The sequence below is a fragment of the Pelodiscus sinensis genome, chromosome 1, assembly GCF_049634645.1.
Source record: "Pelodiscus sinensis isolate JC-2024 chromosome 1, ASM4963464v1, whole genome shotgun sequence".
In the NCBI taxonomy this organism is placed as follows: domain Eukaryota; kingdom Metazoa; phylum Chordata; order Testudines; family Trionychidae; genus Pelodiscus; species Pelodiscus sinensis.
The window spans coordinates 89214770-89240329 of record NC_134711.1 but is presented as its reverse complement, the minus strand read 5'-3'; the positions used below and the strand labels follow the sequence as shown (position 1 = coordinate 89240329).

At 49.9% G+C, this 25560-nt stretch overlaps 1 protein-coding gene across 7 annotated transcripts in view; it reads left to right on the top strand.

Annotated features, from left to right (window-relative positions):
• ZC3H7B (zinc finger CCCH-type containing 7B) overlaps positions 1-25560 on the top strand; it is a 57570-nt gene that overhangs the window by 26276 nt on the left and 5734 nt on the right. For all 7 annotated transcript variants that reach the window (XM_075936213.1, XM_075936229.1, XM_075936226.1 and 4 more), the window contains 15 exons: positions 1400-1442; positions 3918-4177; positions 4625-4970; positions 6511-6569; positions 7452-7611; positions 7696-7857; positions 8591-8796; positions 9850-9950; positions 10432-10613; positions 13650-13735; positions 18243-18376; positions 19498-19603; positions 22350-22458; positions 23534-23667; positions 24328-24491. In XM_075936213.1, coding sequence (XP_075792328.1) covers positions 1400-1442; positions 3918-4177; positions 4625-4970; positions 6511-6569; positions 7452-7611; positions 7696-7857; positions 8591-8796; positions 9850-9950; positions 10432-10613; positions 13650-13735; positions 18243-18376; positions 19498-19603; positions 22350-22458; positions 23534-23667; positions 24328-24491 — 2252 coding nt within the window. The remainder of the gene's footprint in view (positions 1-1399; positions 1443-3917; positions 4178-4624; positions 4971-6510; positions 6570-7451; positions 7612-7695; positions 7858-8590; positions 8797-9849; positions 9951-10431; positions 10614-13649; positions 13736-18242; positions 18377-19497; positions 19604-22349; positions 22459-23533; positions 23668-24327; positions 24492-25560) is intronic.

The following is a 25560-nucleotide window of genomic DNA, read 5'->3' as shown; positions in this document are numbered from 1 at the left end:
TTCGGAAAATCATGCCAGTGTAGACGTAGCCTGCAAGAACTGAAGTTGCAACTGATGAAGTTGCAAATGCAGAATCTCAAATCTTTGTGTGCTGGCGTCTATCATTTTAAACTGAAAGTAGGAAGAAAAATGTGTTTGCACTGTTGGAATATGGGCTCACATTACACCCAGGTGAACTGTGGTTTTAAATCAAATTTGGATCTTAGCATAAGGAATAGGCACAAAGCCTGTGATTTTAATAAGAGTGAGATCATGAGAAGGAAAAGTTGTTTGTGTTAAACTTGTGGTGACCTTCAAAATATCATTGTTACCTCAGCCCAAACCTTAAATAAGGTAATAGAAATAATAAAAAAACAAAAACAACAACTTGGGTATCAGGTGCAGTAAATATTTGGTTGAGTGGATTATAAAGAAATGCTTAATTTAGTAATGAGTGAAATACGGTAAAATGAGATAAGAAAACCTTGAAGAAAGAATCATTAACCTTCGCTCAGTCAGGGCAGAGGATAGAGCTCTTAAGCTGCTTCATCTGGCCTTAGCCAAGGTCTGGTAACCAGAAGTGATCGCACTTGCTTGTTATAGTGCATAAAAGGCAGGGCTTTGTAAGGGTTCTTTGTCAGAGCTTTTCCTTTCCCTCTGGAGTCACGCCGTGATTGAAGGGGGTCTCCTGAGCCAGAACCTTTTTGGCTGACGTACTTACAGCTCTGTTGTTGCTGGAGTGGAGACTGTAGGTATATTTGCATTTTGGATCTAACCAACACCAAGTGGTCTTTGGACTAACACAGGAATGTTTGTGTGGAACCGGAGTCATGGTAGGCCTTAATACAATTATTAAGAAAATTATTTCCAGCATCATCATTCATACTTCTGTGAAGTTGCCAATTTATTCCTTGCCTAGGGCTCAAAGTCAGCAGTTGTTTTGGTGGGAACCTTTTCTTGTTTTTAGTTTTGCTGTAAAAATTAGCGGTTATTAAATGGAAACATATGTAAGCTAAGAAAGGCTAGTTATGCAAGATAAGGCTAATCAGATCTCATGCTTTGTGGGGCTAGCTGATTGGCTGTGGGAATCAGGAAGGAATATTCTCACCCACATGCAATCCCATGTGCAGAATTACTGAGAAGGCCAGGTATTATGGGGGTTTGTTACTTCAGAGGAATGCAGGTATTTGTTTCTGCTGAGGATGAAGTATCAGGCTAGGTGGAATAGTGGTCTAACGGTACGTTAATTATTCCTGTACTGAAAGGTGGGTGCAGGGGAGGAGAAAAGGGTGAGAGGAGGGAAGCAGCAGAGATTGCACTGAAGCGATTTGGGAAGGGGGATTTGGGGCTGTGAAGCACTAACACATTTCAAAAGATGTAATGACGATCTCTTCTTCTCCTTCCCTTCCCTGCCTGGCAGATGACTTCCAATGGATTGGGCTCCATAGATGATATTGAAACAGGTAAAGCTTTCTCCTTTCTGTTTCTCATGGCAGCAGTGAAGCACCTGCCCAGGTTGGCTGGACTAATAATTGCTTTGTCTTCATTTGGACCCCTTCTGCCTTTCCTGGCTTTGGAAACTGGAAGAGACCAGCCAAGCGAGGATGGGGGCAAGAGGAGGTGTGGAGCTGGAGTAGGTGCTGTTCTCCAGATTGGTTTCTTTTCACTTCTTCAGAATCTTCAGTGAATGATTAGGACACTGGTAGCGAGGAAATCAGTTTAAGAAGGCATCTACTAGAACTTTATATAAATGGCACTCTAGCTATCCAAGCAGAGCAAGGGACATGTCATATTTTTGAATAAGTGGGGACTAATCAATGCAACCAACAAACAGATGGGGATGTAACCTGTTCTCAGCTGTGCTTCTCTAAAGCTGGGTTTGAACAAATGCCATTCTGCTGTACATTCCCAAACAAAGCAACTTTAAAGTTAAGCCTGTAGACACAAAGCCACACTTTGAATTCATGCTCCCCTCCAAGAACATTAGAATTGGAGCCTTATATTTTTAGAACCCCAGGAAACGCAGAGTGAAAGTTGCAAGGTTGCACTCTTCGTGCCAGGGATTAACCTACCTTAACTCTCTCCCGTAGTAGTGCCAGTCCAACGCCTTCCCTGCTTAACAGAGTATTGCAAACCGTGCTCCAGAGCACATCAGTTTTTATTTGTTCTTTGCATAAATGTCGGCAGTACTAAGTGTGAAGATTTGTTGCTGCATTAACTATTGCTGGGCCCCATTTCACAGTCTGGGTGTATGAAGTTTGTATGTGGAAACTCATTAGCTCTGTGCTTAAACACTTTTGAATAATTGACTATCACATGGAATCATAAGACCCAGACCTGGGAGGTAATGTTGGGTGTCTCTTACGAGAGCCTTCAGTATCTAGCAGAATTGAGCTGTTAGACTGACGAATGATTGCTTTTGCTTTGCCGTTTGTCTCTTGAGGAATTGGTATGTACACTTTGTAACACTGTAAAGCAGCCCCCGATCGCGAGCCAGTTGAGATGAAGGTGTTGCTGATAACAGGCGTTGCCGATAACAGGCATTGCCTATGTTATGCAAGAAGTCAGACTAGATGTTCACAGTGGTCCCTTCTGGCCTAGGAATCTCTGAATGTGGAACTCTTTGTAGTGGCTGGAAAAAGTGGTAGAATTGTTCTGGCGTGTGTTTGTTTTTTTCCAGGACATCTCTACAGGGGCAGAATGAAGGTAGTTTGGGTGCCTGGTTTGACACTTGCGTGTGTAACTCTGCATCTCCTGGGGGTCTAACAATTGGACTGTTTCTTTTTAAACTCTTAACAGTTTTGAAGAATAGAGTGTGCTCAGATGACAAATGTGTGCTTGCCACTTTAACTTCACCTTAAAAGAATGAGGGGGGGCTTGGGGAGGGAGGAATTACCTCCTTTTCAAATAGGACACTGGACCAGAGAGAGAAGGAAGCTCTGGGGAAAGCTGTCTCCCTTTCCTCCCCGCTCCCAAACCACTGAGGGGAGCCTCAGTAAGGCTTCCTGCCTTAAAGATCTGCATGTCTCCTAGAGACACGGAGAGGAGGGGTACTCAAGAGTGAGGCACCACTCTGGCAAGGGCATCTGATGAGTCTTGTAATGTTTGTTGGGGACCCAATATTCTGTATGATTTTTGGGAGGTTTCTCTGGGCTTCCTTACCCAGCTCTCCTCCCAAGTCAGGCTGTGTGTGTCCCTCCCTTCCTCACCCCCACAGGAAAACTCAGAACTTAGAGAGCCTGAAGGAAAGTGGGTTTTAGTGGGGGGCACAGGTGCTCCAAGGAGCAGAGGGCTGGGAGGACAGCTGAACTTTGCTGGAGGAGGCAGTAGAGAGGCATTAAAAGCCACCAGACAATGGTGTATAGCCGGGGTGGGGAACCTCAAGCCCGAGGGCCAGATATAGCCCCCAGCTTGCCTGGTTCTGGCCCCCCACAGCTAGAGCACACAAAATCAACTAGCCTCCCTTTCTTCCCCCCAGGCTCTGGTGTGCAAGGGGAATGTGGGGAGTGTCTTGTGTCTGGCCCCCAACTGATTTTTCTGTGGATCAGCGGCCTCAGACCCAAAAAAGGTTCCCCTCCCTGGTGTATAGAGTAACTGGACTCTGGGCTTATGGACTCTGGGCCAAAACTCAACACCATTGAATTCAAGAGCGGTTTTGCTGGGGGTCAGAGAGCCTTAAGATTTGGCGCACAGGCATTACCGTGGGAGGTAATCTTTGTTTGACTAGTCACCTGAAGTTCTGTAAAGGCTTTTGTGAGGCCCGAGACCTAAACCAAAGGCCAAGAATCCTCAGAACTGGAGCTGCCAGCCTCTGAAGGTTTCACCTGCTCCGTGTTTGAGGATCAACTGAATTGTACATTTCATGTTCTTTGGCCAAACTGCGCTTGACTCCCCCCCAGGCGCCATGTGACTGGCTCTGTGTCTCTTCCCCCATGCAGACTTCTCCATGGACCTGCAGTGCATCCCTGCTCCCCTTGCTACCTCCATCCCTGTGAGTGAAGGCACAGCCCTTCCATCCTCTGACATGGACACAAAGGGCCTGTCCACTTCTCTGCCTTCCGCCACACTGCTCCCTTCTCCGGATTGCATGTCCCTGCCCGTGCCTGAGAGTGTAGAGGACTTCACAGATGGGGAGGTTATTGGAGAAGAACTGGACTCTCTCCTGGATTCCCTGGCTGATGGGTCGCAGTATTCTCTAGTAAGAGCTCTGGTCGTCTTCTGAATTCATCCTTTAGAGCATGTTCTCGCTCTCCTTGCTGTCACATGCTCCTCTGGTGTGTGTGCTCTACTCCTTTTTCTTCCCATCACTAGCTTGGGTCTCTAAGGAGCCCATCTTAGGTCCTGACTGGAATGGCCTGGTGTGAGTGGAATACATAAATTCAGATGGAAGGGCTAATCTCCATGGGTCACGAAGATAGCACCTTTCCCTCTCCCAGCCCCTTGCTTTTCAGTGTTTAGGGATGCAAATGGACTGAGGGTAGAGGCTGGCTTATTGCTCTGAAGTTAAGTGCTATGCACTCTGGAGTGGGTGTCTGTGTGTTACTTGCTGCTGTAGCGTGCTCTGTCCATCTGCCCGTCTCTGACAGCTTCCTCCAGTCCTTTCTCTGACATGCTGTCTGTGCCCTTTTCCTCCCAACTCCCAAAGTCTCTAGTCCAGGGGACCATTCCCACCAACTTGCCTACTGAGATGCCCCAGCTGATCCCTGTGTTTCCGGGTGGAACCCCTCTACTGCCCCCCGTGGTGACAGCCAACATCCCCATCTCCACACCACTGCCACCTGCCTCCTTCGGCCTGGTGATGGATCCCACCAAGCAGCTCTCCTCTTCATCTGTCCTGGATGCCTTTGAGCCCACAGGGGGCAGTGGTGGCTCCCCCTTGGATGCGCTGGATTCACTGGACCTGCTCCCGTACTCAGAGCCACGGCTCGATGCTCTGGACACTTTTGGGACTAGCAGGGGCTCGCTGGACGCCTTGGATTCCTTTGCTGTGGGTAGGTGCAGGGGCATGGCGGTGTGGGGGTTGCCGGCGTTTGTGCTACTGTGGCAGTGCCTCAAGAATGTTGCATTTAGCTCTGGGCATCTCCACCATGACAAGCATATGTCGATGCCGGAGAAGACACCGGTAATTAAAAGATTCCAGAGAATTGATTGGGATGGAGAAAAGATCAAAAATTTCTAAATACCCGCACAGCTTGTCTGAGCAGCGGGGGGAGGGGTGGTGGAGACATGGCTGCTGATTTCAAGCATCTCGCGGGTAGAGACACCAAGGAGGAAGAGCTGTTGTTCAGGGTTATCCCAGGGGAAGTAACAAGGGATGTAATAGCGTAGTCAATTAACCGATAAGCAAAAGCTCATCATTTAATGCTATAGATTACATGCATTCTTCCCCCTCTGTCCCCTCCCAGTAAATTTTTTAGCAGGCTGGCCAGCAGCCCAGCTCAGTCCTGGCTTGCAGCGGGTCTGGGACCTACCCCTGCTGCGGCTCTGCATTTAAAGTGTATTAGGAGCCAGACGGGCAGGCAGCCCAGCTCAGTTCCATCTCATGTCAGGTCTGCGAGCTCAGACTTCCCCCCTCCCCGCCCCTGGACAGCCCATGCTGGTGGCAGCCGGTCCATGAGGGACTCCCCTCACAGTCCAACTCCCACCTGGCACCCCACGCTGCTGCCTCTAATACAGAGGCAGCAATGTGGAGTGGCAGAAGGCTCCTCGGGAGTGGGGCTGCAGTGCCGTGGTTGCTGGCACCACCCCCGAGGACTATAGAATAGTCAAGTAACCGATAAGAATTCATGAGGTTACTCGACTATTCAGTTATCCGATATTTAACATCCCTAGAGATGACTAGAGTAATGAGAGGACATTCCGGCTTGATACGAAAGAGACGTTGCCCGACACGACTTTCCTAACATGTGAATAGTCTCCTGAGAGAAGTGATGGGAGCTCTCTCGCGCCGAGTCCTTTAAAACAGACTTCGGTAAAGTCTTGGTGAATTGACTTTAAGGCAGGACTTGGCATTGAGCAGAGTGGGGTGGACTAGATGAATTAGTCGGTCTTTGCCTCCTTTGTGCTCTGTGAGCAGTGAGTGCCATAGCACAAGGACCAGTTCAGTCCCACTCTGTTGGACCGGGCTATGGAGGGAGAGCAGGCAAGGAGCAATTCATCCCCTTGAGGGGTAGGTAGGCTTCATGGGGGTCTGTGCAAGCATGGAGACGATGCAGCAGACTTAATGCTGGAACGTCCATCACAAGTGGAGAAGAGATGGCCCAGCAGGACTGTGCTGGAACTGAGACTCCCATTGGTGCTGAATCCCTTCAGTCCTGTGCTGGTTGTGGCAGTGGGGGTCTGTTGCCTTCAGGGGTTCAGAAAAGGGGACACCATTGCAGAGATTTTCAGGTCTCTGCACTGGGTACGGGAGGTTCCTGGAAAATGAAAAAGGATTAAAATCTTGTTGAACAAGCATTAATCTGGGTCTTGGGGATCAGAGCAGCTTCCAAAATTGAGATGTGTGTTTGGGATTTTTCTTCCTCTGCCCAGAAGAAACTGGTCCTCAGGAACTGCGGCACGCTGTTGGGAGCCAGAAACCATCTCCTGTGGTGAGTGAGCTGCTGCCCCTGCCAGATGTACCAAGGTGTTTGTGTGTCAAGGCAGTGGGCAGGGCACGGGGCCGTTCTCACACTCTGGGCCCTTCTTAATCAATTTCAAAATCTGGTGGCTTCACTTACTCTGGGCTGTGTGCATGACCCCCTTCCCATTCCCCTGTGCGGTGGCAGGGCTGTACGGAGGCCTTTCTCCGTGTGATAGCACAGCATTTCCCCTTTCCTTCTTTCCCCTTCCCTTACTGTATTGCTGGGCCGTAAATGGAGTTGAATGCTTCATTCCAGTCTCCGCCACGTATGCAACTGTATGTTGGTCTCATTGGGTCTGAGGTTGGGCTCAGGCTTTTCCGCTCTGGAGCTATGTGGGTAGGTGACTTTGCTCCCTCTAGACTAAATTATTGAGAGGGGCTGGGGCATCATTGAACATCTGTCCTTCCTGTTGTCATTGTGTCTGATGCATCGCACAGCAGTGTTTGTTCTTGTGTTCAAGTGCCTCCAAACGCACAGCTCATCGGGCTGGAATGTGGGGAGAGGAGCCCTTTCTCCGAGGCTGGGGGAAGAGCTGTTGTCCCCTGGGTTGCTAGTTCTTCCATGGGAAGGGAGAGGGTCTTCTCTACTGCAGATAGCTTTGTTAAACCATCTTGCTAGTTATAAATCATTACTTTGGCCTGGCTCTTTGAAAAATCATGGGGTGTATTTTGAAACAAAGCCTTGTTGCTCCTGTTGCCATCTGCTGCTGGCGGCAGCCATCTTGCTGAGGCACAAGCTCAGTTGTGCATCTGGAGAGGAGAATGAAAGGTCCCAGCATTAGAGTCTGGGGCCAGTTTCTGTCCATTGGCTGTCAGGTTTACAAGAGGGATGTGTGTGTTTGTCTTTCAGGTCAGCCTTGGGGTGAGTCACCCTACCATACCCAAGGGTGCAGAGCTCTTGCAGTCTCAGCCAGAGGTGGTGATGCCCAACACAGCCCTGCTAGTGAAGAACCCTCTGGCATCCACTCACATCTTCAAACAAGCCTGCCACCTCTGCTACCCCAAAACAGGTGATGTACTCGTGACACCCTCAGCGGTTTTGTGGGCTTGGGGATTGGTTTCCCTCTTGTTGATCGGACCGTCCCTCCCCGTAGGCCCCAAGGCTGGTGACTACACTTATCGGGAAGGCCTGGAGCACAAGTGCAAGCGGGACATATTGCTGGGAAGACTGCGAAACTCTGAAGACAAGACCTGGAAGAGGATCCGGCCACGCCCCACCAAAACTAACTTTGTGGGATCTTACTACTTGTGCAAAGGTGAGCTGGAGGAGGTGGGGCTGCTGCTGGCAGGGAGGAGGCTGTGAGGCATGTTCCAGAGGGGAGCTTTCAGCAGGGATTGGGTGCTCCCTCTGGAGCGTTCTCGGGCCATTGTGAAACTGTCGCTGGGAGTCAGGGATTGGGGGGCTGGGCGAGAACACAAGATGTGATGGCTGAACCTGTACACACTGTAGAAAACCAGAGCTTTGCACAGTGGAGTGGCAGCTGGTGCTATCGCTCTGGGTGGAGTTCAGCTTGGAAAGAGCCATGTGATCTGTCAATGGAGATTTCGTAGGGTGGTGGGAACGGCAAGACCGCAGCCTGCTTCTCTCAAAGCAACCAGGTTTGTGTGTCCGGCTAAGGCAGTCAGCCTCTCCCCCACCAGCACTGAATTACTAACGTTGCTCCCACCAGCACGTGCCAGGTCTAGCCAGAGCGCTCCCTGCGGAGTAACCAGCCCTCCTGTGGAGCAATGGGGCTTTCCCAAGAAGTTCTCCTAGGCCTGGCCTTGCTCGGTGTGCGAGATGTAACCAGGCTAGTCTCTGAGGTGCTGTAACTATAGTGTGTCTAACAAGGGGTCAGAAGCTCAGATTTGGTCTCTGTCTTAACCCTTCAGTTTCCTGCTTTTAGCTCGCTATGAGGTATGAGGAGCAGGGTGAGGTGATGAGGATGAGCTCAGTTTCTGACCTGGTCGCCCTCTGTGTGGGGTGGTCTGCTCTTTGTTGCTTTGTAGATATGATTAACAAGCAGGACTGTAAGTACGGGGATAACTGCACCTTCGCGTACCACCAGGAGGAGATCGACGTGTGGACAGAGGAAAGGAAGGGAACCCTCAATCGTGACCTCCTCTTTGACCCACTGGGAGGGATCAAGCGGGGCAACCTGACCATTGCTAAGCTCCTGAAGGAACACCAGGGCATCTTCACCTTCCTCTGTGAGGTACAGGGACGAAGGGAAGGAGGGGAGCTCTGTTTCCTTGGGAAATGAGCTGTAGGCACAAACCTCATGAGTTCCCTGTTGATGTTAGTGATGCAAATACAAAATGTAAATCTACTGTAAGGGCTTGAAAGAGCCAGATGGTCTGCCATCCACTGTATCCCACCCGGATCAGCTGTCAGTGTGCAGCCAGGCCATTGGTCCATCTCTGCCAGCATCCTGCTTTCAGAAGCAGCCAATCCCTGTTGCTTCAGAGGAAGGTGACCAAACCAAACCATTCATGAAGTACCGTCGCAATTGTGTGATGCTATCTGTATGGGATGGGGTAACTCCTCCCTGCCCCTGCAGATGGTCAGCTCTCCTCCTGAGCATGCACTTTGACTAACCTGGGCATTTATAGCTAGCAAGATTGTATAATAACCATAACTTTGGCCTGGCTGTTTGAAAAACCATAGCCATGTGATGGGTAAAATCCCTGGCTGGAGCAAATTAGTGTCACTTCCTTCTGGCCTTAGAATCTATGAATAGACCATTGTGATCATCTAATCTGGCCTCCTGCAAAACACAGGCTGTTTTGAAGCCTGTGGAACTACCCTTGGTTTACGCTAGCTAAGGATCAGTCCCTCTTTGTCCTGACCTCCTGCAGCATCTAGGTCCACAGGGTGACTGTATAAAGGAACATGATTTTGCTTTGGATTTACTCTTCTTTAAATTCCCATCTCACTTCCCTCTTGCTCTTGCATTGTTGGATGAAAAGAAGGGAGTGGACCTGGTTGAAAGTTTTCCAACTGCAATGGAAAAAAGTGTTAAAATGTCAAAAAAGGCCAACAATTTTGTTTTGAATTTTTTGTAAAATGTGTTTATTGGTTTCCAAGCAGCTCTCCTGCAAAGTTTCCACCGAGCTTGTTCTAACTTTGAACCTCTTGAGTAAATCCGTGCTGGCCCTTCTCCTCCTTTCCAAGTGAAATCATCCCAGTCTGGGGGAGTTCTCTGGCAGCATCTCCTGCTCTCTGAGATTTTAGAGTGCTGATTTTTTTTTTTTCCTTTCTCTCTCAGATCTGCTTTGACAGCAAACCCCGGATAATCAGCAAAGGGACCAAGGACTCTCCAGCTGTTTGCTCCAACCTTGCTGCCAAACACAGCTTCTACGATAACAAGTAAGCGAGCTGGCCCGTGCCTGCCGGAGTGACCCCATTTTGTGCCCAGTGAGCTAGCTCATGTCTCTTGCCCATTTCTTCTCCTCGGCCCCAGCACAAGGTGCAGCAATACGTTGCCCAGCATGTCTGTTGCCAAGGGATTTGGAGCCCGATCAGAGCTCCTGGAGTTAACTGCAGTGAGCTTGGGTCTGGCCTGTGGGGCACAGGGTTTCAGAGGTCAGACGTTTCAAACAGGGTAGTGCAAATTGCGTGTGCAAAATGCTCTGGTTTTGGGGACAAGGTGTGACCCAGGGCTTGGATCTGCCCGTGCAAATGGTTGCTTGTTGTGCTTTTGGATTGCTAATAACTCCTGGGAGCGACTTAAATCCTTACCCATATCGCAGCCCACAGTAACACAGCTCAGTGAACGGGAGGAGAAGGGGAGAAGAGTCAATCTGTTGATCCCTTATGTTTCTCTGGCATGGCCATTTCCCCCTTGCAGGTGTTTGGTTCATATTGTGCGTTCCACCTCCCTAAAGTACTCCAAGATCCGCCAGTTCCAGGAGCATTTCCAGTTTGATGTGTGCCGGCATGAGGTGCGCTATGGCTGTTTGCGCGAGGACAGCTGCCACTTTGCCCACAGCTTCATCGAGCTCAAGGTCTGGTTGCTGCAACAGTACTCGGGTAAGCATGGTACTGGGTTTGGGGTGTGGAGGCAAGAGAAGGTGGGAGCATATGTGTGTGCTTTCTCCAGCCCAGGTGGGGACAAAAAGGGGCTGGCTGGGGGGCTGTCAGAATTCAGGAAATTGTATGTCCTCTCTCTCTCTCTCAAACATGCACTCTTCACTCCCTCCCTTTCTCTCTCTGCTTGTAGGCAATAGAGGAGGGATCATGAAATGCTCTGACTGGGAGGTTGGCCCTTCAGGTGCAATTGCCAGGTTTCTCTGTCTAGGGGCAATCCTGGGAATTTATAGCCCAGTAAGCCTTTACCACAGGACCACATGTGTTAGAAGCAGAGTTATAGAACATCTAGGTGATCAGGGACAAGCCAGCGCAGCTGCTAGGAAAGGAAATCCGCCCCCTCTGATGTTTTACTCTGAGCATGGTCACAAAACAGTGGTAACCAATAGGATTTCTTTGAACTTTCAAAAAACCTTTGATAAAGCCACTCCCAAAAGGCTGTTATGGCAACTTAAGTACTTGGCAGTAGGCTGGCCACCCTTTCATGGAATCCAGTCTTCAATTCAGGTCACTTACATAACGGCACTGAGATCTCTTCAGTCTGACTGTTTTCTCTCCCCTCCAAGTGCTTTGTCTGATTCTCTGACTCACTGCACTCTGAGCAGGGAGAGTCACTGACCTGGCCACATCTAGAGGATACGCATGCCTAGGTCACCACGGCCAGAGGGGAGCAGTTTTCTGACAAATAGTGGATGGTCGAGGGCATTCTTTTGCCATCCAACACCACTTGGGTTTTTTTGGATACCTCAGACAGTTGCCCTCTGTGGTGGGGGCTGGTACGGATGAGAGTGAAATAGTTGACCGTGTTGAAACCTAAATATTCAGCATTCGGTATTGGCATTCGTATCCCATTGAGATGTTGGGACAGGTCACACCTCTCAGAACCATTGTTTCAGGCTGTCTGCAGATCAAGAAGAAGCCCTCTTTGCATTTGGAGGGTTTTTTACACAACCACAAGGTCTAGAAATGTAATTTTTAAAAGACATTTTTGAGCAGGATCCTCTGGGAAGAGATTGATTTTTTACCCTAAATTCTGGAATTGCAGAATGCACAAGGGCCTGGGTCAGTGGACCCAGATTGATATTATGTGGTCTTTCCTGGGGCTATAACACCACCTTAGATCTGACAAAGAGATGAACAGCAGTGTTTTGCTGGTTTAGGAGGCTTTCAGTGGCACACGGGGCAGCTGCCACTCCAGAGGCATTTCTGGGAGTTCTTGAATAATAAAAATGCTTCTCTGGTGGTTTGGATTTCCTCAGTGCCCTGTACAGACTTTAACAAAATGAATACCCCAACATGCTTGAAAGGCAGACAGACAGCATTATTTCACAAATGGGGGAAACTGAGGCACAGACTGTTCCGACTTATCCAGGGGGACACCAGGTTAGTGGTAGAGCCAGATTAAGAAGTCTGGAGATTTTCCCTAGACTACACAGGCTCTCAGAGCCAAGAGAGCATCCACGTGGTAGTCTGTATTAACAGAGCTAACATAGCAGCTTTCACTGTTTGAAATCTATACAGCTTTGCTGCTGCTGTGCAGCTCTACGTCAGTGAGGCTTTAATAAAGCAGCCCTCTGGTATGTTTGGTTTCAGTGAGCTGGAAGTTGGTCAGACATCTTAAACATCTTTGGGGCACCATCAGTAAAGTTCACAGCAATAACATAATTAGGCTTGACAGTAGCCACGCTTATTAAAGATGTCTTGCCACGTACTGCTCCACTGACTATCTGTGTGTAAGCTTGCTAGAGAATTAATAAGTTCTCGCTATTTGATGCTCCGAGAATCTTAATGCTAGTTGGTTGTCTCTCTGCTGGTAGTGTTGGCAAAGGCTCTGGTTCAGATCCTCAAACCCAAACAAGGAGTTAATTCCTGAGATAAGATGTGACCAAGGCCATGTTTCTTTAAGAGTGTTTTTCTGACTGACTTTAGCAGACTTGTAATGGGATGTTGATTTTTAATCCAGAGTGGCTATGCACAGACTTGCACCAAACTACAGAAGGTGAAAGTTAGATCAGCCCTTGTGGCTTGTCTGCATGCACAAGTCATGTTATTTTAACTGCACCAGAACAGTTAAAAGTGCCACAATCCTCTTACCTTATACCAGCATAGTTTTTCTTGTACAGGAAGAGGAATAAGCACACTTATACCAGTAAAAGGTATTTTATTACTCACACAACTGCCCATACTTGGGGTTGTGCCGGTATAACCATACTGGTAAACAGTTGTAACTAACCAGTATAGTTACACTGGTACAAAAACTGTAGAGACTTATTTTCAACCAAATACTATGGGAAGAGCCATAGCTGATGTGCAATGAAATGTATGGGGTTTTGCGGTTTCGTTTTGTTTTAAGTGGATTCATCAAATCCTTGATCAGAGTTGGGTGACTTTTCACAAACAGACAAACTGAGTCTGGGAGCCAAGAATTAGCTTAGACTTCAAGGTCTGTGAGAGACTGGTGGACTCAGGGGGATGTGCCATATGCAGCCTTTCATCCTTCAGGCCCCAGCTTCAACGTAGGCGCAGGGTGGTAGTAAATGTATGTGACCTGTGTTGGCAGGTCAGTGCAATCGTTTGGTGAGTCTTGGTCAAAATTTGTAGGACAAGAGCCCACATCTGAGAAATGGCTAGCAAAGGAGCTAATGTAGCTCAGCAGGAAGGCCCAGGATTGGCTGTTGTCATGAAGACTGAATTCTCTCTCCTCTTGGGTGTTGGCTCAAGCGGGCAAGGAAGTGTGCGTGAAGGAAATCTGAACTTGACCTGTCCTGGACTTGTTCTGTTGAGTAAAAGGCTCATGTCTCCGGGGATATGACTCTAGCACCTTGTGCCTGCATCACCTGGATTTTACAGGCTAAAAAAGTGCAGCATTACTCAAAAGGGAGTCTTGGCCCAGAGGCGCCCCTCCTCAGTGCCTTTGACACTCGTGTGCCTGGGCCAGCAGCGTGGGGATAATCAGTTGTGTGTCTTTGTCGTTTTCAGGGATGACCCATGAAGACATTGTCCAGGAGTCTAAAAAGTACTGGCAGCTGATGGAGGCACATGCCAGCAAAGCCACCAACAGCACGGTAAGAAGCTGTCGGGACCTGGGACTGGTTTGTTGTTGCTCATGTTCTGGCCAGTCCTGTCCCTCTTCCCTCCCGCACTGTTGCCGCTCCCCATCAATCAGAGATAAAATATGGCACTGCTAGGGATCCTCTGCCCCCAGTGTGCCATAGTGAGAAGTGTGGGGCGAGCTCTTGACAGTAGCCTGGGCAGGACCTGACGTGCTTTGCAGGGAAAGGTGAAGCCCTGCTGAGGCCACATGCCCGGGCACATGGCACTTTGCACGGCCATGGAGGTGAAGGGACTGCACTCTAGCTTGAGACATCACTCCCAGCATTCTCAGTCCTGGTGAAGGCAGCTTTCCCCCACTGCGGTGTGAGGGGGTGGAGCAAAGAGGATGGTGCCTGGGGTAGTGGTTGTTGCTCCTGTTGTTGTTTTGCAGGGGAGCAGCAGGGACATGTCAGTGTAGGTAGCGGGAGGGCACAATTGAAAGGTTCTGTGGGGGCATGTGACCACATGTGGCTTTTGCCTCCATCGCCTGAAAGTGGCTGGCGTATGTTGTCTACATACATATCAGCTGCCTCTTCCTGCTGCTCTCTGCCCTGTGGCTGGCCAGCCTCCTGCAGAACTCGCAAGCATCCCTCCCTGCCTGAATTCTCCTTAGCCAACTTAGCAAGTGCTCAAAACAAGACAAGGGACAACAGAGTTGGCTTGCACAGTCTGGGGTGGGTGAAACGGCGCTCGGGACCGGCTCCTCTCAGTTAACAAAGCTGGAAAACTTATCAGCCGCTTTTTGTTGGAGAGAGAATGACACCTCCAAATTTCCTTCTCCCTAATAGTCACATTGGAGGCTGCTACTGTTTCAATGCACTCCCAGCAACAGCAAGCTGCTGCTGTTGGTGCTTGGAAGCAGCAGAGTGAGTCTGTCTTCCCCCTCCTCCCCCCAGTGTGCTCCCTTCACTCATCCAGGCTCTCGTTCTGGATGGGGCTCACCTGAATTGCCTGGTCCTGGGCACCAAGTCACAGCTCCTCTTCCCGATCTCAAAGATGCCCCGACCAGTGTTCCCTGTGAGCTCTGCTCTTGGATGGCCACCCAGCTGATGAGCAGAGTGCCCCCAGCCAGCAGCATGTGTCTAATGACGGTGCACATCTGCACCGAACAAAACCCATTTCACACCTAGATGGAAAGAATGAGAGGGACTGTTGCCCCTGACTCACCTCAGCAGACGGGCCTGCAAAGCAGAGAGCAGGAAGTGCTGGGACTTCAGCAGCAGGGAAGTAGCAAGCCCCATGTAGCGAGTGTGGGGAGCTCAGCCAGCTGCCCTACAGGTTCCTCCCTCCCCGTGCTGCACGGACACATGGGTAGCACTGCTGCAAGGGTGAGCTGCTGCCTTCTCGCTGCTAGGCATCCTAGCACAAAGTGGCCTGAGAAATCTGAGGGGGATTGTGACCCTGTGTCCTCTTTTTCCCCCCCCCTCCCACCACGTGACTTCTGCAGAGAAGGAGGGTGTCCCACCAATGCAAACCAGATCCTGTGGCAGTAACTTTCCCACCAGTGCCGGGTTCAAATGGCTTGTGCTGTCTTTTGGGGGAACACACAGCTTTGAGTAGGGAGGGGCTTGTTTCTGAACAACTCCGGGGGACATGCAACTCCGAGGTGCTGTTGAAGCTGGTTATGCCAATCTACCCGGAGGGGCAGAGACGATGAAAGACATTATCTGACCCCTGGTCATACTACTCCTCCCCCTGGGTCTCCAAGCAGCACTGACCCGGGAGAGGAGTGTTTCAGCAGATGGCAGTGCTCCATATTTGCCGTCTCCAGAGCTGGAGGGCCTGGGTGGTGTCAATCAGCCACAGCCCTAACTGCAGCACACTCTAAATGGTGGTGCTGGTGGTTAGTGAGTAGCGAGCTGAGCCTGGCCCCGCCCTGGGATCAGATTAAAGTTGCTCTTGCATTAGAACACAGAGTTCTCAGTTCTTTAATTGCTTTTCAAAAGTGCAGCTGACAAAGTGCAAAACATGTAGGAGCAAAATCCCTTCAGGCCTCCAAGCAAGGCCTTGGTGTACAAGCCCCACTGAGGGGGGCAGGAGAAGGCCTTGTTAAAGGGGGGGATCTTTGCTTCCGTCTGCAGCACACGGAGTTGAGCGGCCCACCCAAGAAGTAAGGGTGTCTGGGTGGCAGAGCAGCAATACTTTGAGAGGATAGAGACCACAGAAGCCAGTTCCTTCCCTGAAGAGCTGAGAAGCTAGGGGCCAGTCCTGAGAGAGACTGGGCCTCCTCAGCTCCCACTACAATCGCTAGGAATTGAGGACCAGGCCCACATTCTCCAGGCCCTTTGTTCTCAGAAAGCTGCCCGCCAACACAGAGCTGAGTTCTGTGATGCTAGGCAACGTAACAGAGCTGCAGGGCCTGCATCCCCATGTTTGTCATGGAATCCACTGTCTGTGTGGCTGGAGGGTGCTTGCTTATCACTCTGTCCCTTGTCAGGAGTATGGAGCAGGGCAGCGCCCCTGCCTGATAGCCATGCACAGCATTGTTTATGTCATTTTAAAAAGAGAGAGAGCGCGCGTTTCTCCTGCCGTCAATTAAAGCCACTTGCAAGCATGGCTGCGCGCCACAGTTCTGGCACCAGTGAGTGCTCAGCAGAGTCAGCAACGTGCTGCAGGGCAGGGCTAGCGCACTTGAAAGAGGGACATTAGCTTTTGCCTTTATTTCACCAGGTCAGGCTGGAGAAAGTCTGACGTATCATGCACCCAGCTTCACAACTGGGCTGCATGCCAAAAACAACTTGTAGGAGCGCTGTGCAAGCCCAGGTTGGTGAAAAGGTTGTTCTGTCAACCTAGCTACTGCCTCTCAGGGAGCTGGCTACCTATGTCGACAGGAGAACCCTTCCCATCTGCGTAGGTGGGGTCTACACTGAAGCACTGCAGTGGTAGAGCTTGCTGCTGTAGCCTTTTATGTGTAGACAAGTCCTCTATCTCGTGCCTGTTTTGTAAAAGTCGTTTTCCTTTTTCTCTCTGTCCGAGATGATTTCTGCTTAGCCAGAGTTGGGAAATTCTTTCTTGGCTTGATAGCCAGGTTGTCTCCATACTTCCTGCAAACTGTAATGGGGCATCGTTGTCTTTTCCTGGGCTGAAAAATGGAGGCTGGTTTCATGTGAAAACACCTGACTTGGGTAGTGCCTCTCCCTGCCCCACTGTGAGGTGTAGTTAGTAGTAGTACAGAATCGGAGCACAGTTTTCTATATACTTAGTTTCATAACCATATTCTGTATCGATATCTCATGTTGAGCACCAGGTTCAGAGCATGACAAGCATTCATGAGAGATCTTAACTTGATATATTTTGCATTGTATTATTAGGGCTATCCGTTAATGCGCGTTAATACCTGCAATTAACGCAGAGCACAGTTAACGTGTTAATTTTTTTAATTCATTAATCGCAGGCATTTCTGCAATGCTGCCCCTTTGAAATGCCACCACTGCATTTCAGAGGGGCAGCTGCACTGAGCCTGGGGTCAGCTGAGGACTCTAGCTGATCCCGGGTTTCCGCAGTGCTGCCCCTTTGAAATGCTGCGGTGGCATTTCAAAGGGACAGCACATGCGATTCATTTTTTTAAATCGCTTGACAGCCCTATGTATTATGCTACAGATCAGATGGTATAACTGCTCGTTTTTTCTATTTAAACCTGTTCTCCCCTTAGAATGTCTGAACCCTGATTGTCACAGTTCAGCATGCAAAATGTTTGCAGTACTCCCGTCAGAAGGCATGTTTGGTTAGTTCCCGCCTGAAGTTTTTGGAATAGCAGCCAGACGCTGTTAGGTTTCGATGAAAAGTTCCCCTCGAGACTCTGAATGTTGTCATCCTCTAGTGTGTCAGTCTGGCCTGTCAAATTGAGCTAACCTGCTGCTCATGGTTCTGCTGTGAAATACACCACATGGCAGGATAATGCAGCAGACTTAGCAGGGCTGGTGGAAATAAATGTGCCACCAGATCTGCCTCAGTCAGAAGAACTAAATCTGCTAACTGGGGGGCCCAGCGGTCCCTTACTGAGGCACAATTGTACTCTGCAGTGTGTCCTGGATCTGTGGCTTCCTGTTACTGCCTGCCAGAGGAGGCCCACATGTCCCTATAAGCCATATTACTGTTGAGCAAACTGCTTGAAAACAAACTGCTGCTCCTGGAGATAGGTTGCCTGTGTCTGCTAAATGCCCAGGATAAGAAAGTCAGTGCAGGGCAGCTGGATGGATCAGTGGCCATATATCATATGGCAGGAAGTAGGAAACCAGACTAAACTGACCAGTGGTTTGATGGACCAATGCCTGGTCCTACCAAACAAGAGCTCAGTCTGCCTGTATGCCTTGGATGTATACTGTACCCGTAGCTGTAGTATACAAATGCCTATGGGGAAACGTATCTCTCCAAGGGCATTGGCATGCATAACCCTGTGCCTGTACACAGTACTGTCATGGACAAGATGTCTAGGTCCATTTGCTGGAGTTGTCCTCCTTCATATGATTCCCTTTGCAGGCTGCCACCCGGGCTCCAACATCAAGCAGTTTTGACCTCCAAATGAAATTTGTTTGTGGCCAGTGCTGGAGGAACGGGCAGGTGGTGGAGCCAGACAAGGACCTCAAGTACTGTAGTGCCAAAGCCCGCCACTGGTAAGTGTTCTTGCACTCTCCAGTCTCCCACTTGCCTCAGTGTAGGTTTTCCCCTTGCCATATAGTTGTCCTCCAGTGGTTCATGCAGGCTGCTTTGAAATGTCTGTGAGGGCTCCCATCTTGGCAGACTGTTCCCTTGCGGGAGACTGTTCCACAGATTAACAGACTTCACTATTAGCTAGTGGTGTTTGCAGTCAAGTTCTATTATTTATCATTTGTATGCAATGCCCTCTTTGGGCATGGCACTTTGCAGAGCAAACAAAGACACCGTCCCCTTTTCAGCAGCTTACAAGCGAGGTTAGACTAAGCCTATGTTTTCCCTTTGTTCAAGTCATCCCATCTCTCCTAGCTGAGCACTCAAACAACTCTTCTCCAAACTTGTTTCCAGGCACTAAATGTTTGCCGGTGGTTATTCTATCACAGTGTGGTTGTACTTTTAGCCATAGCATATACTTTACATCCCTTTTTTTAAATGACCTCCCCCCTGACCTTTAGATCATTTCTGTTGTATTTCTCTGAAATGCATCCAGTCTGCCTGCTGTGTTCTGTGAATGTGGTGTCCTAGAGAGAGCTCCTTAGTGCCACAGAGAGAGGGACAGTCACCGTCCCTTCCTGGGCTGTCCTGTTTCTGTGCATCTGCTACATTGGCCTCAACTTTTTTGCCACAATACCCTCTTCAGACCCTTTTGTAGGACATTGTGGAAGAGTGATCTGCCCTAATGGAAGATCTTGTTCACAGTGCCTTCTCTGTGTGTAAGGATTTGCAGTTCTACTCTCAGCCAGCAGGATCCTCAAGTGTTTTGCAGACTGTGTAGACAAGGAATGGCTCAATCACCGTGGGGGTGAGGGTGGGAGGGGCGTAGAAAGCTGTGGGTGTGCAGCAGCTCACAACTAGAGCCACGGAATCTTGGAAAATCTCTTCTTCTGGCATGTCTGCTGTAGTATGCGTAACCTGTGTGCACACATGTACCAGTCCAGTTGCCAGGCAGTGCAAGGGGCAGGCTGTGCTAAGGGCTGAGCCAGTTCTGAAGGACCAGGGGTGGTGAGGGGATGTTTTTATACCCCTTTGCTGCCCCTCTGTCTGCCATTTTGTTTTAATCCCTCCTCTCCCCATTTCCTAGTTGGACAAAGGAGCGTCGTGTCCTGCTGGTGATGTCCAAAGCAAAGAGGAAGTGGGTGTCTGTCCGACCACTGCCTTCCATCCGCAACTTCCCACAGCAATATGATGTAAGTCCCGCACCCTCCATAGCTCCAGCATCCTCTCCCCACCTAGCGTGGTAGTGCATGTTCTGAGCAGGGAGCCAGTGCTGTGATGCCCGAGTGGCAGATTCTTTGTAAACGGGTAGACAGACACAGACTTGGGTGGAAAGCAGAGACCAGCTGAAGGCCCAACGAGGTCAGTTCCATCTCAAACAGCAGGCATTGGGGCATGGTATGAAAGGACCCCCACAGACAGGTTTTTGACACTGTTCTTAATGCCGTCGCCTGCTATAGGACTGTCTGGCTCAGGAGATAGGAGTGGGATGTAGCCGGTCACCTTAGGTCCTGCCTTTCCAGTCTGGGTCATAGCTGGGGCAGAAACTTGTGTTGTCCCTGTTTTTGCTGTACCTGCTCTGCTGATAAACAGCATACTGGTCTCCGAGGCTTCCAATCCAGCCACTTCCCCCAGTTTCTATTGCTCACTTAAAAGGTGATTTTAAAAACAGATACTTAAAAAAAAATCCCTACATTAAAACCCCAGAGCTATGAGAGAAGCTGTGAAATCCAGTCCCAGCCCAGCATGCGATGGTAGGTACTTTCTGTAGCTCTCTTCACCTCTCTACCTTGGGGAGGAGGAGGAAATCCAGACATGCCCTTCCCTTGGTTAGTGCAGCGCTTCCCTCCGTGAAGAGTTGTCTAGCACTGCTTAATCCAAAGCCAGAAGGGAGCCCATGTAGAAATGCCTGGGGTCCTCTTCTGCTCACAGACAGAAGCTATAAAACTCCTACAGCCGCTCAGTCAGTCGGGTCACTCAGCTTCTGGATTGTGATCAGTTGCCTCGTTATGAAAGATTTTGATGTGCTGCTATGACAGTCAAAGATGGTGCCATTGTGGGTGCCTGCCTGGAGGAATGGGAGTTTCTTCCTAGAGTGGCTGTTGCAAGTTTCCTAGAAATCTTATTTTTTAAAGTCTGTTTCCAATCGGATATTTTGTCTCTTCCACACTCAGCCCAAAGCCAACGTTGTGTGTGCTGGGGGCAACAGGTCAGACTGAGCGGCTGCTGCTGAGATAGCTGTGATGTCACATGGGTGATTCCAGCTGTGGGGGGAAAGCAAGGGGAAGGAACAGCTGTCACAGGGTGTGTGTGTGTGTGTGTGTGTGTGTGGACTCACTGCTCACCAGACTTAGTTTTGTCATTTTTTAAGATTCCCATAGTGCAAAAAGAGGCACAAGTGCTATGGGAAATGGGATCCAGCGTCTGGCGGAAGGAGAAGTCGCCCTTCGTTGTCTTTGCTGTGCCTCCATTAATGGACCTGTGATAGGGTGGCATGGCCAGGAGAGGGTTAAGGCCTGTCTGGCACAGAGGGGGGGCTCTAAGAGAAAGAGGGAAGTGCCTAGTGGCAGAGCTGCAGAAGGAAGGAGCCCTGGGTTGGGAAACCATGTGCTCTGGGGCAATAACTTTTGTTTTGTGAGTTTGTCTGTAAGCTGCCTCTGAGGAAAAGACCTGACAAGCGCCATGGGCATGGCTCGGAGCCACTGGCACTAATGTCACTGGAGTGTCTGGGGAGCTGTTCCTCCTTTTCCAGTGTTGGCACATCCCTGTGGCTAGTGTTTGTGGAAAAGGAGCCACGTTGGCTCTTGCTGGAGAGTGAACCTTCGGTTTGTGCCCACTGTAGATAGTGCCTGGGCAACAAGAGTGCAAGCTTCCCTCCCCCCTTCTCCCCTGCCCTGCTGCTGTGTTTCTCGCTTCTGAAAGGTGAGAGAATAGTTAAGCCTCAAATGAAGCCGTCAGTCCTGGCCCTTCTGCTGAGGCTGCAAGGAGGGGGGTCAGTGTATCAATAGTGGGGGTGGTTTATTGCAAAGTAGACCCTCCCTAAGTGGGTGCTGTAGTGTCAGAAACCTCTGCATGCAAGTGGTTCCAAGAAGCACAGTTCCCTTCTTCATACCATGCCTAGCTCATATGCTTTCATATGGGGCACAGTCAGGCTCTCCTGGTGGATAACAGTTTGGGGTTACTGCTGATCTGGATTCCAGCCATCAGCTTAGTCAAGGCTGATCAGACAGTTTGCAGGGCCCAAGCTGCTGAAACGGGGCGGAAACCTGGGTTATTTTCTCCACTTCTAGTCCAGCTGCTGGAATAGGAGCGGAGATCTAGGAGAGAGCCATGTCCTGTGCTGAAGCAGGAGACGAGGCCCGCGGGTGAGGAGTGAAGGAGGCAGGGCAGCTGCCAGCTTGCTTGTTTTGCTTGTGCATAAGGGCAGCCCTAAATGGAGAGGAGAGACTCTATGCTGCCCCTTGGGCTCCCTGTTGTAGCACTGTCTATGAGGGGGTAAGAGAGAGGGTGGGCTGGAAGTATGCAGGGGGGAACTTTTTGCTGTTCCTAGTAAAGTTTTGTCATTGGGGACTTTTGCTTGGAATCTAAACTCACTTTGGGCATCTCTCTGCCTCCCTCTGAAAGCCTCGAGAAGGTATGGGGGAGCGTGTCCCCTTCAGATGCCACTGCTGGGTTAGCATAAGTTGCTGTCCACTACCCCCCCTGGCTCCATGAGTAAGTGGCTCAGCCATGGGCTTGATGGCTAGCTAGTGAGAGGACAGACACTGAACTCAAACTTCCTGTACGTTTATACGAGGTTTCACCCTAAAGTCTTAGGGGAGCCAGGGCGGAGGGGCATGAGTGATTGGCATCACCTGCTCAGTCCCTCAGCTGGTAGGTCTGCCCCTTTCTCTTCTGCCTCTCTAACCAGAAGTTTTTGTTTTCTGTCTCTCTTGACAGCTGTGTATCCATGCACAGAATGGCAGGAAGTGCCAGTATGTTGGGAACTGCTCCTTTGCCCACAGCCCTGAGGAGAGAGACATGTGGACCTTCATGAAAGAAAATAAAAGTGAGTGGTGAACTGGGGCAGGAGCGGGCAGAGACATCGAGCATCTCCGCCTTTGCAACAGGAGGGTGAAATTACTCTGGAAAACGAGACCCTCAGAGTGTGAGCTAGCACTGTTCAAACAACCATGGTGCACAGCCGTGCAATCGCCCTTCTGCTGAGTCTTGCCCCTGGTGCTGATACATGCTCACCTGCCCGTGCCCCAGCTCTGCCTTTCCTCTGCTCGTCTAGCCCTAGCTCCATACAGAGCTCCTCACGCCTGACCTCTGCGCCTGTCACAACTAGGCTGCTGGTTGTGTGAAAGATCATACAGAGGTGTGTGAACTTTGTATCCTGAATGAGGATGCCCCTTACTAGCCAGCCTGTGCCTAGTTGTTAATAGTTCTTGTAAATGTGGGTTGCCAGTAGCCATCCTACCTCATGGTCTTAGCCAAAATCTTCCCCTTGCCCTCATTTTCCTGCCAGCGTCATGAGTTGCAGAGCTGGCCCAAATGTTTTGGCTAATGGCAGTTCGGCTTTAAAAAAAAAAAAAAAAAAAAGCATTTGGGGGGTTCCAAAATTATTCACAAATTTGGTGATTGGTTTTGGCCAAAAAATACTTTTTTGTTCCAGAAATATCAACTGTTGGATGCTTTGTTTCTGCAGAAAGTATCAATTTGAATCTATTTTATTTAGAAAACTTGAACGTTTGAAACATATGGTTTGTTTCAGCAGGAAGTGAGCTACCCAGTGAGAGGAGCCAGGCTTAGGTCTGATCTGGCAGCTCCTTGTGGCTGTGAAGTCCAGAGGATTGCCATCTCTGCCTGCCTTCCTTCTCTCCCCTTTAATATTCATAAAAGCTGCCAGCACAATACCCTAGAGGTTTCAGAAGTCGCATCTGCCTCCCTGCCCTGGACCAAGGGAAGGCGATTTCTCTTCCCAGCCTCTCACCTAAGGATGTAACCATGCTTCAGAAGGAGTGTCTGTAACTGAAGGGAGGAGGGGGAAGGGCTGCACACTCAAAACACCAGATCCCTTTTTCTGCATGTGTCCATAGTGGATGGGTAGGTGACTGACCTGGCTGATTCCCTTCGCACAGTACTGGATATGCAGCAGACCTATGACATGTGGCTAAAGAAACACAACCCTGGAAAACCAGGAGAGGGGACGCCGCTCACGTCCCGGGAAGGAGAGAAGCAGATCCAGATGCCCACCGACTATGCTGACATCATGGTAATCTTTCTCCTCTTTCCGACAGCTCCCCCTTTCTCCTGTGCTTCCCTGCCAGGAGTCTCATGAGAGGAGACTTCACTGACTGGAAATCCCAGGGGGATTGAAAGGCTCTGTTGGGAAAGAGCCTGTGTTTTTTGTCAGCTAGGAAGAGGGCAGTCAGGGTAGCAGTGATGGGAGGGGGGACAGGGGGTGAGGTATAGGCCCTGGTCAGCAAAGCTGCTCCGTGTTAGTTAAACGTAGTTTCAGACACTTGGCTAAAAACCATGTCACACATGAATTCCTGCTTCCTTGGGCCCCGCTTATCACCTGGGCTCCTGCTCTTCCTGGAGCCCTGGAATAGCAAAGCCACGGCTGTTCATTCTGAAAAGAATTGGGTCGGGGGGGGGGGGCGAAGAGTGGGGTTGTAATGGCTCATCAGTGGGTGGGGAGAGGGCATAAGAAGGAATGATACTGGTGAGCTGAGACAGAATCTGGTTCTGTCCCCCTGTTGCCAGCAGTAGGTGTTCCCAATGCTCATGTGTCAGGAGAGGGAGGGAGATGTAGGGTGAGGAGATCCTTGATGCTCTGGCAGAGAAGGGAACATCCCGTCCTCTCCGCTCCCTGGCACGGGGAGGGTCAGTGTGGGCACAGCTAATGGGCTGCTCTGTCTCTCTTGGTTAGATGGGATACCACTGCTGGCTGTGTGGGAAGAACAGTAACAGCAAGAAGCAATGGCAGCAGCACATCCAGTCAGAGAAGCATAAGGAGAAGGTCTTCACCTCCGACAACGACTCTAGCTGTTGGAACTACCGCTTCCCCATGGGCGAGTTCCGGCTCTGTGAAAGGTACTGCGCCCCACCCCTCCATTGTACACAGGGGCTGCTGCCGGTGAAAGGAAAGCAGGCCTGCTACCAAGTCACTCCGCTCCTCTAGGGGAGCCCCAAGGGATTGCAGTTCAGGGGAGGCGTGAGGGAGAATACCCCCAGCGATAAAGCTTCAGAATCAAGCTTGCATCCCTCCCTCCCCCCCTACCACCTAAAAGGAGCAAACTACAAAACTCAAGAGGCATGAGTGATGTTTCTCCAGGCTCATGGAGTCTATTTATAGCTTGGGAAATGAAAGAGCTCTTTAACCCACAGCCTTGTCACCCATGACTGGTGACAGCAGATCTCACAAGCTAAGCGGAGACAGACTGGGTCATTGCTTGGCTGACACACCTCTTTGGGAAAGCCAGCTGCTTCAGTATGTGGGTTTAGTGTCTCGCTAGAGGGCCTCTCTCTCCTTCCGCCCCCCCCTTCTCCCGCATGCCTCAAGATGATGTTAGAAGACACTGTGTTGCTGGCAGTGAAATAGAAAACTGAGGTCCTGCTCACTCTGTCTGTTTAAAGATCCCATGGAATTTTTTTTTCAAGAGTAGGGATGTCCTACCCTAAGTGTTAGCCCATTTCTTGTCACTGCATTCTGCATCCCTAAATCCCCATTTAGTCTCAGCTGGATATGGGTACATTACTTCTTGGCCAAATCTGTTGTTGCTATACCCTGTTAAACAACCTTCTATCTTCACCCCGGTGGTGGCTATGCTTCTGTAGTCGGAAAATGATCCCTGTACAGAAGGAGAATTTGTAAAGTATTGTAGAATCCAGCACAATGTAAATGCTAGAGAAATGGAGCAACCCTTTAAAGCAGTGTTCCTTAAACTTTTTAAGACAGAGGAACACCAAACAATTTTTTTTAATGAGGAACACCGAGGATTTTTTTGATGAGCAAAAAAAAAAAAGGTGTTTTTGGGGGGAAGTTATTGAGGAAAAAAGGTCACCTGCCCCTTTAAGGGTGGTCATTTTGAATTCTGTTGTTCTCTGTGGCACACCGGTGTCCCACGAAACACAGTTTAAAAAACACTGCTTTAAGCCCTGC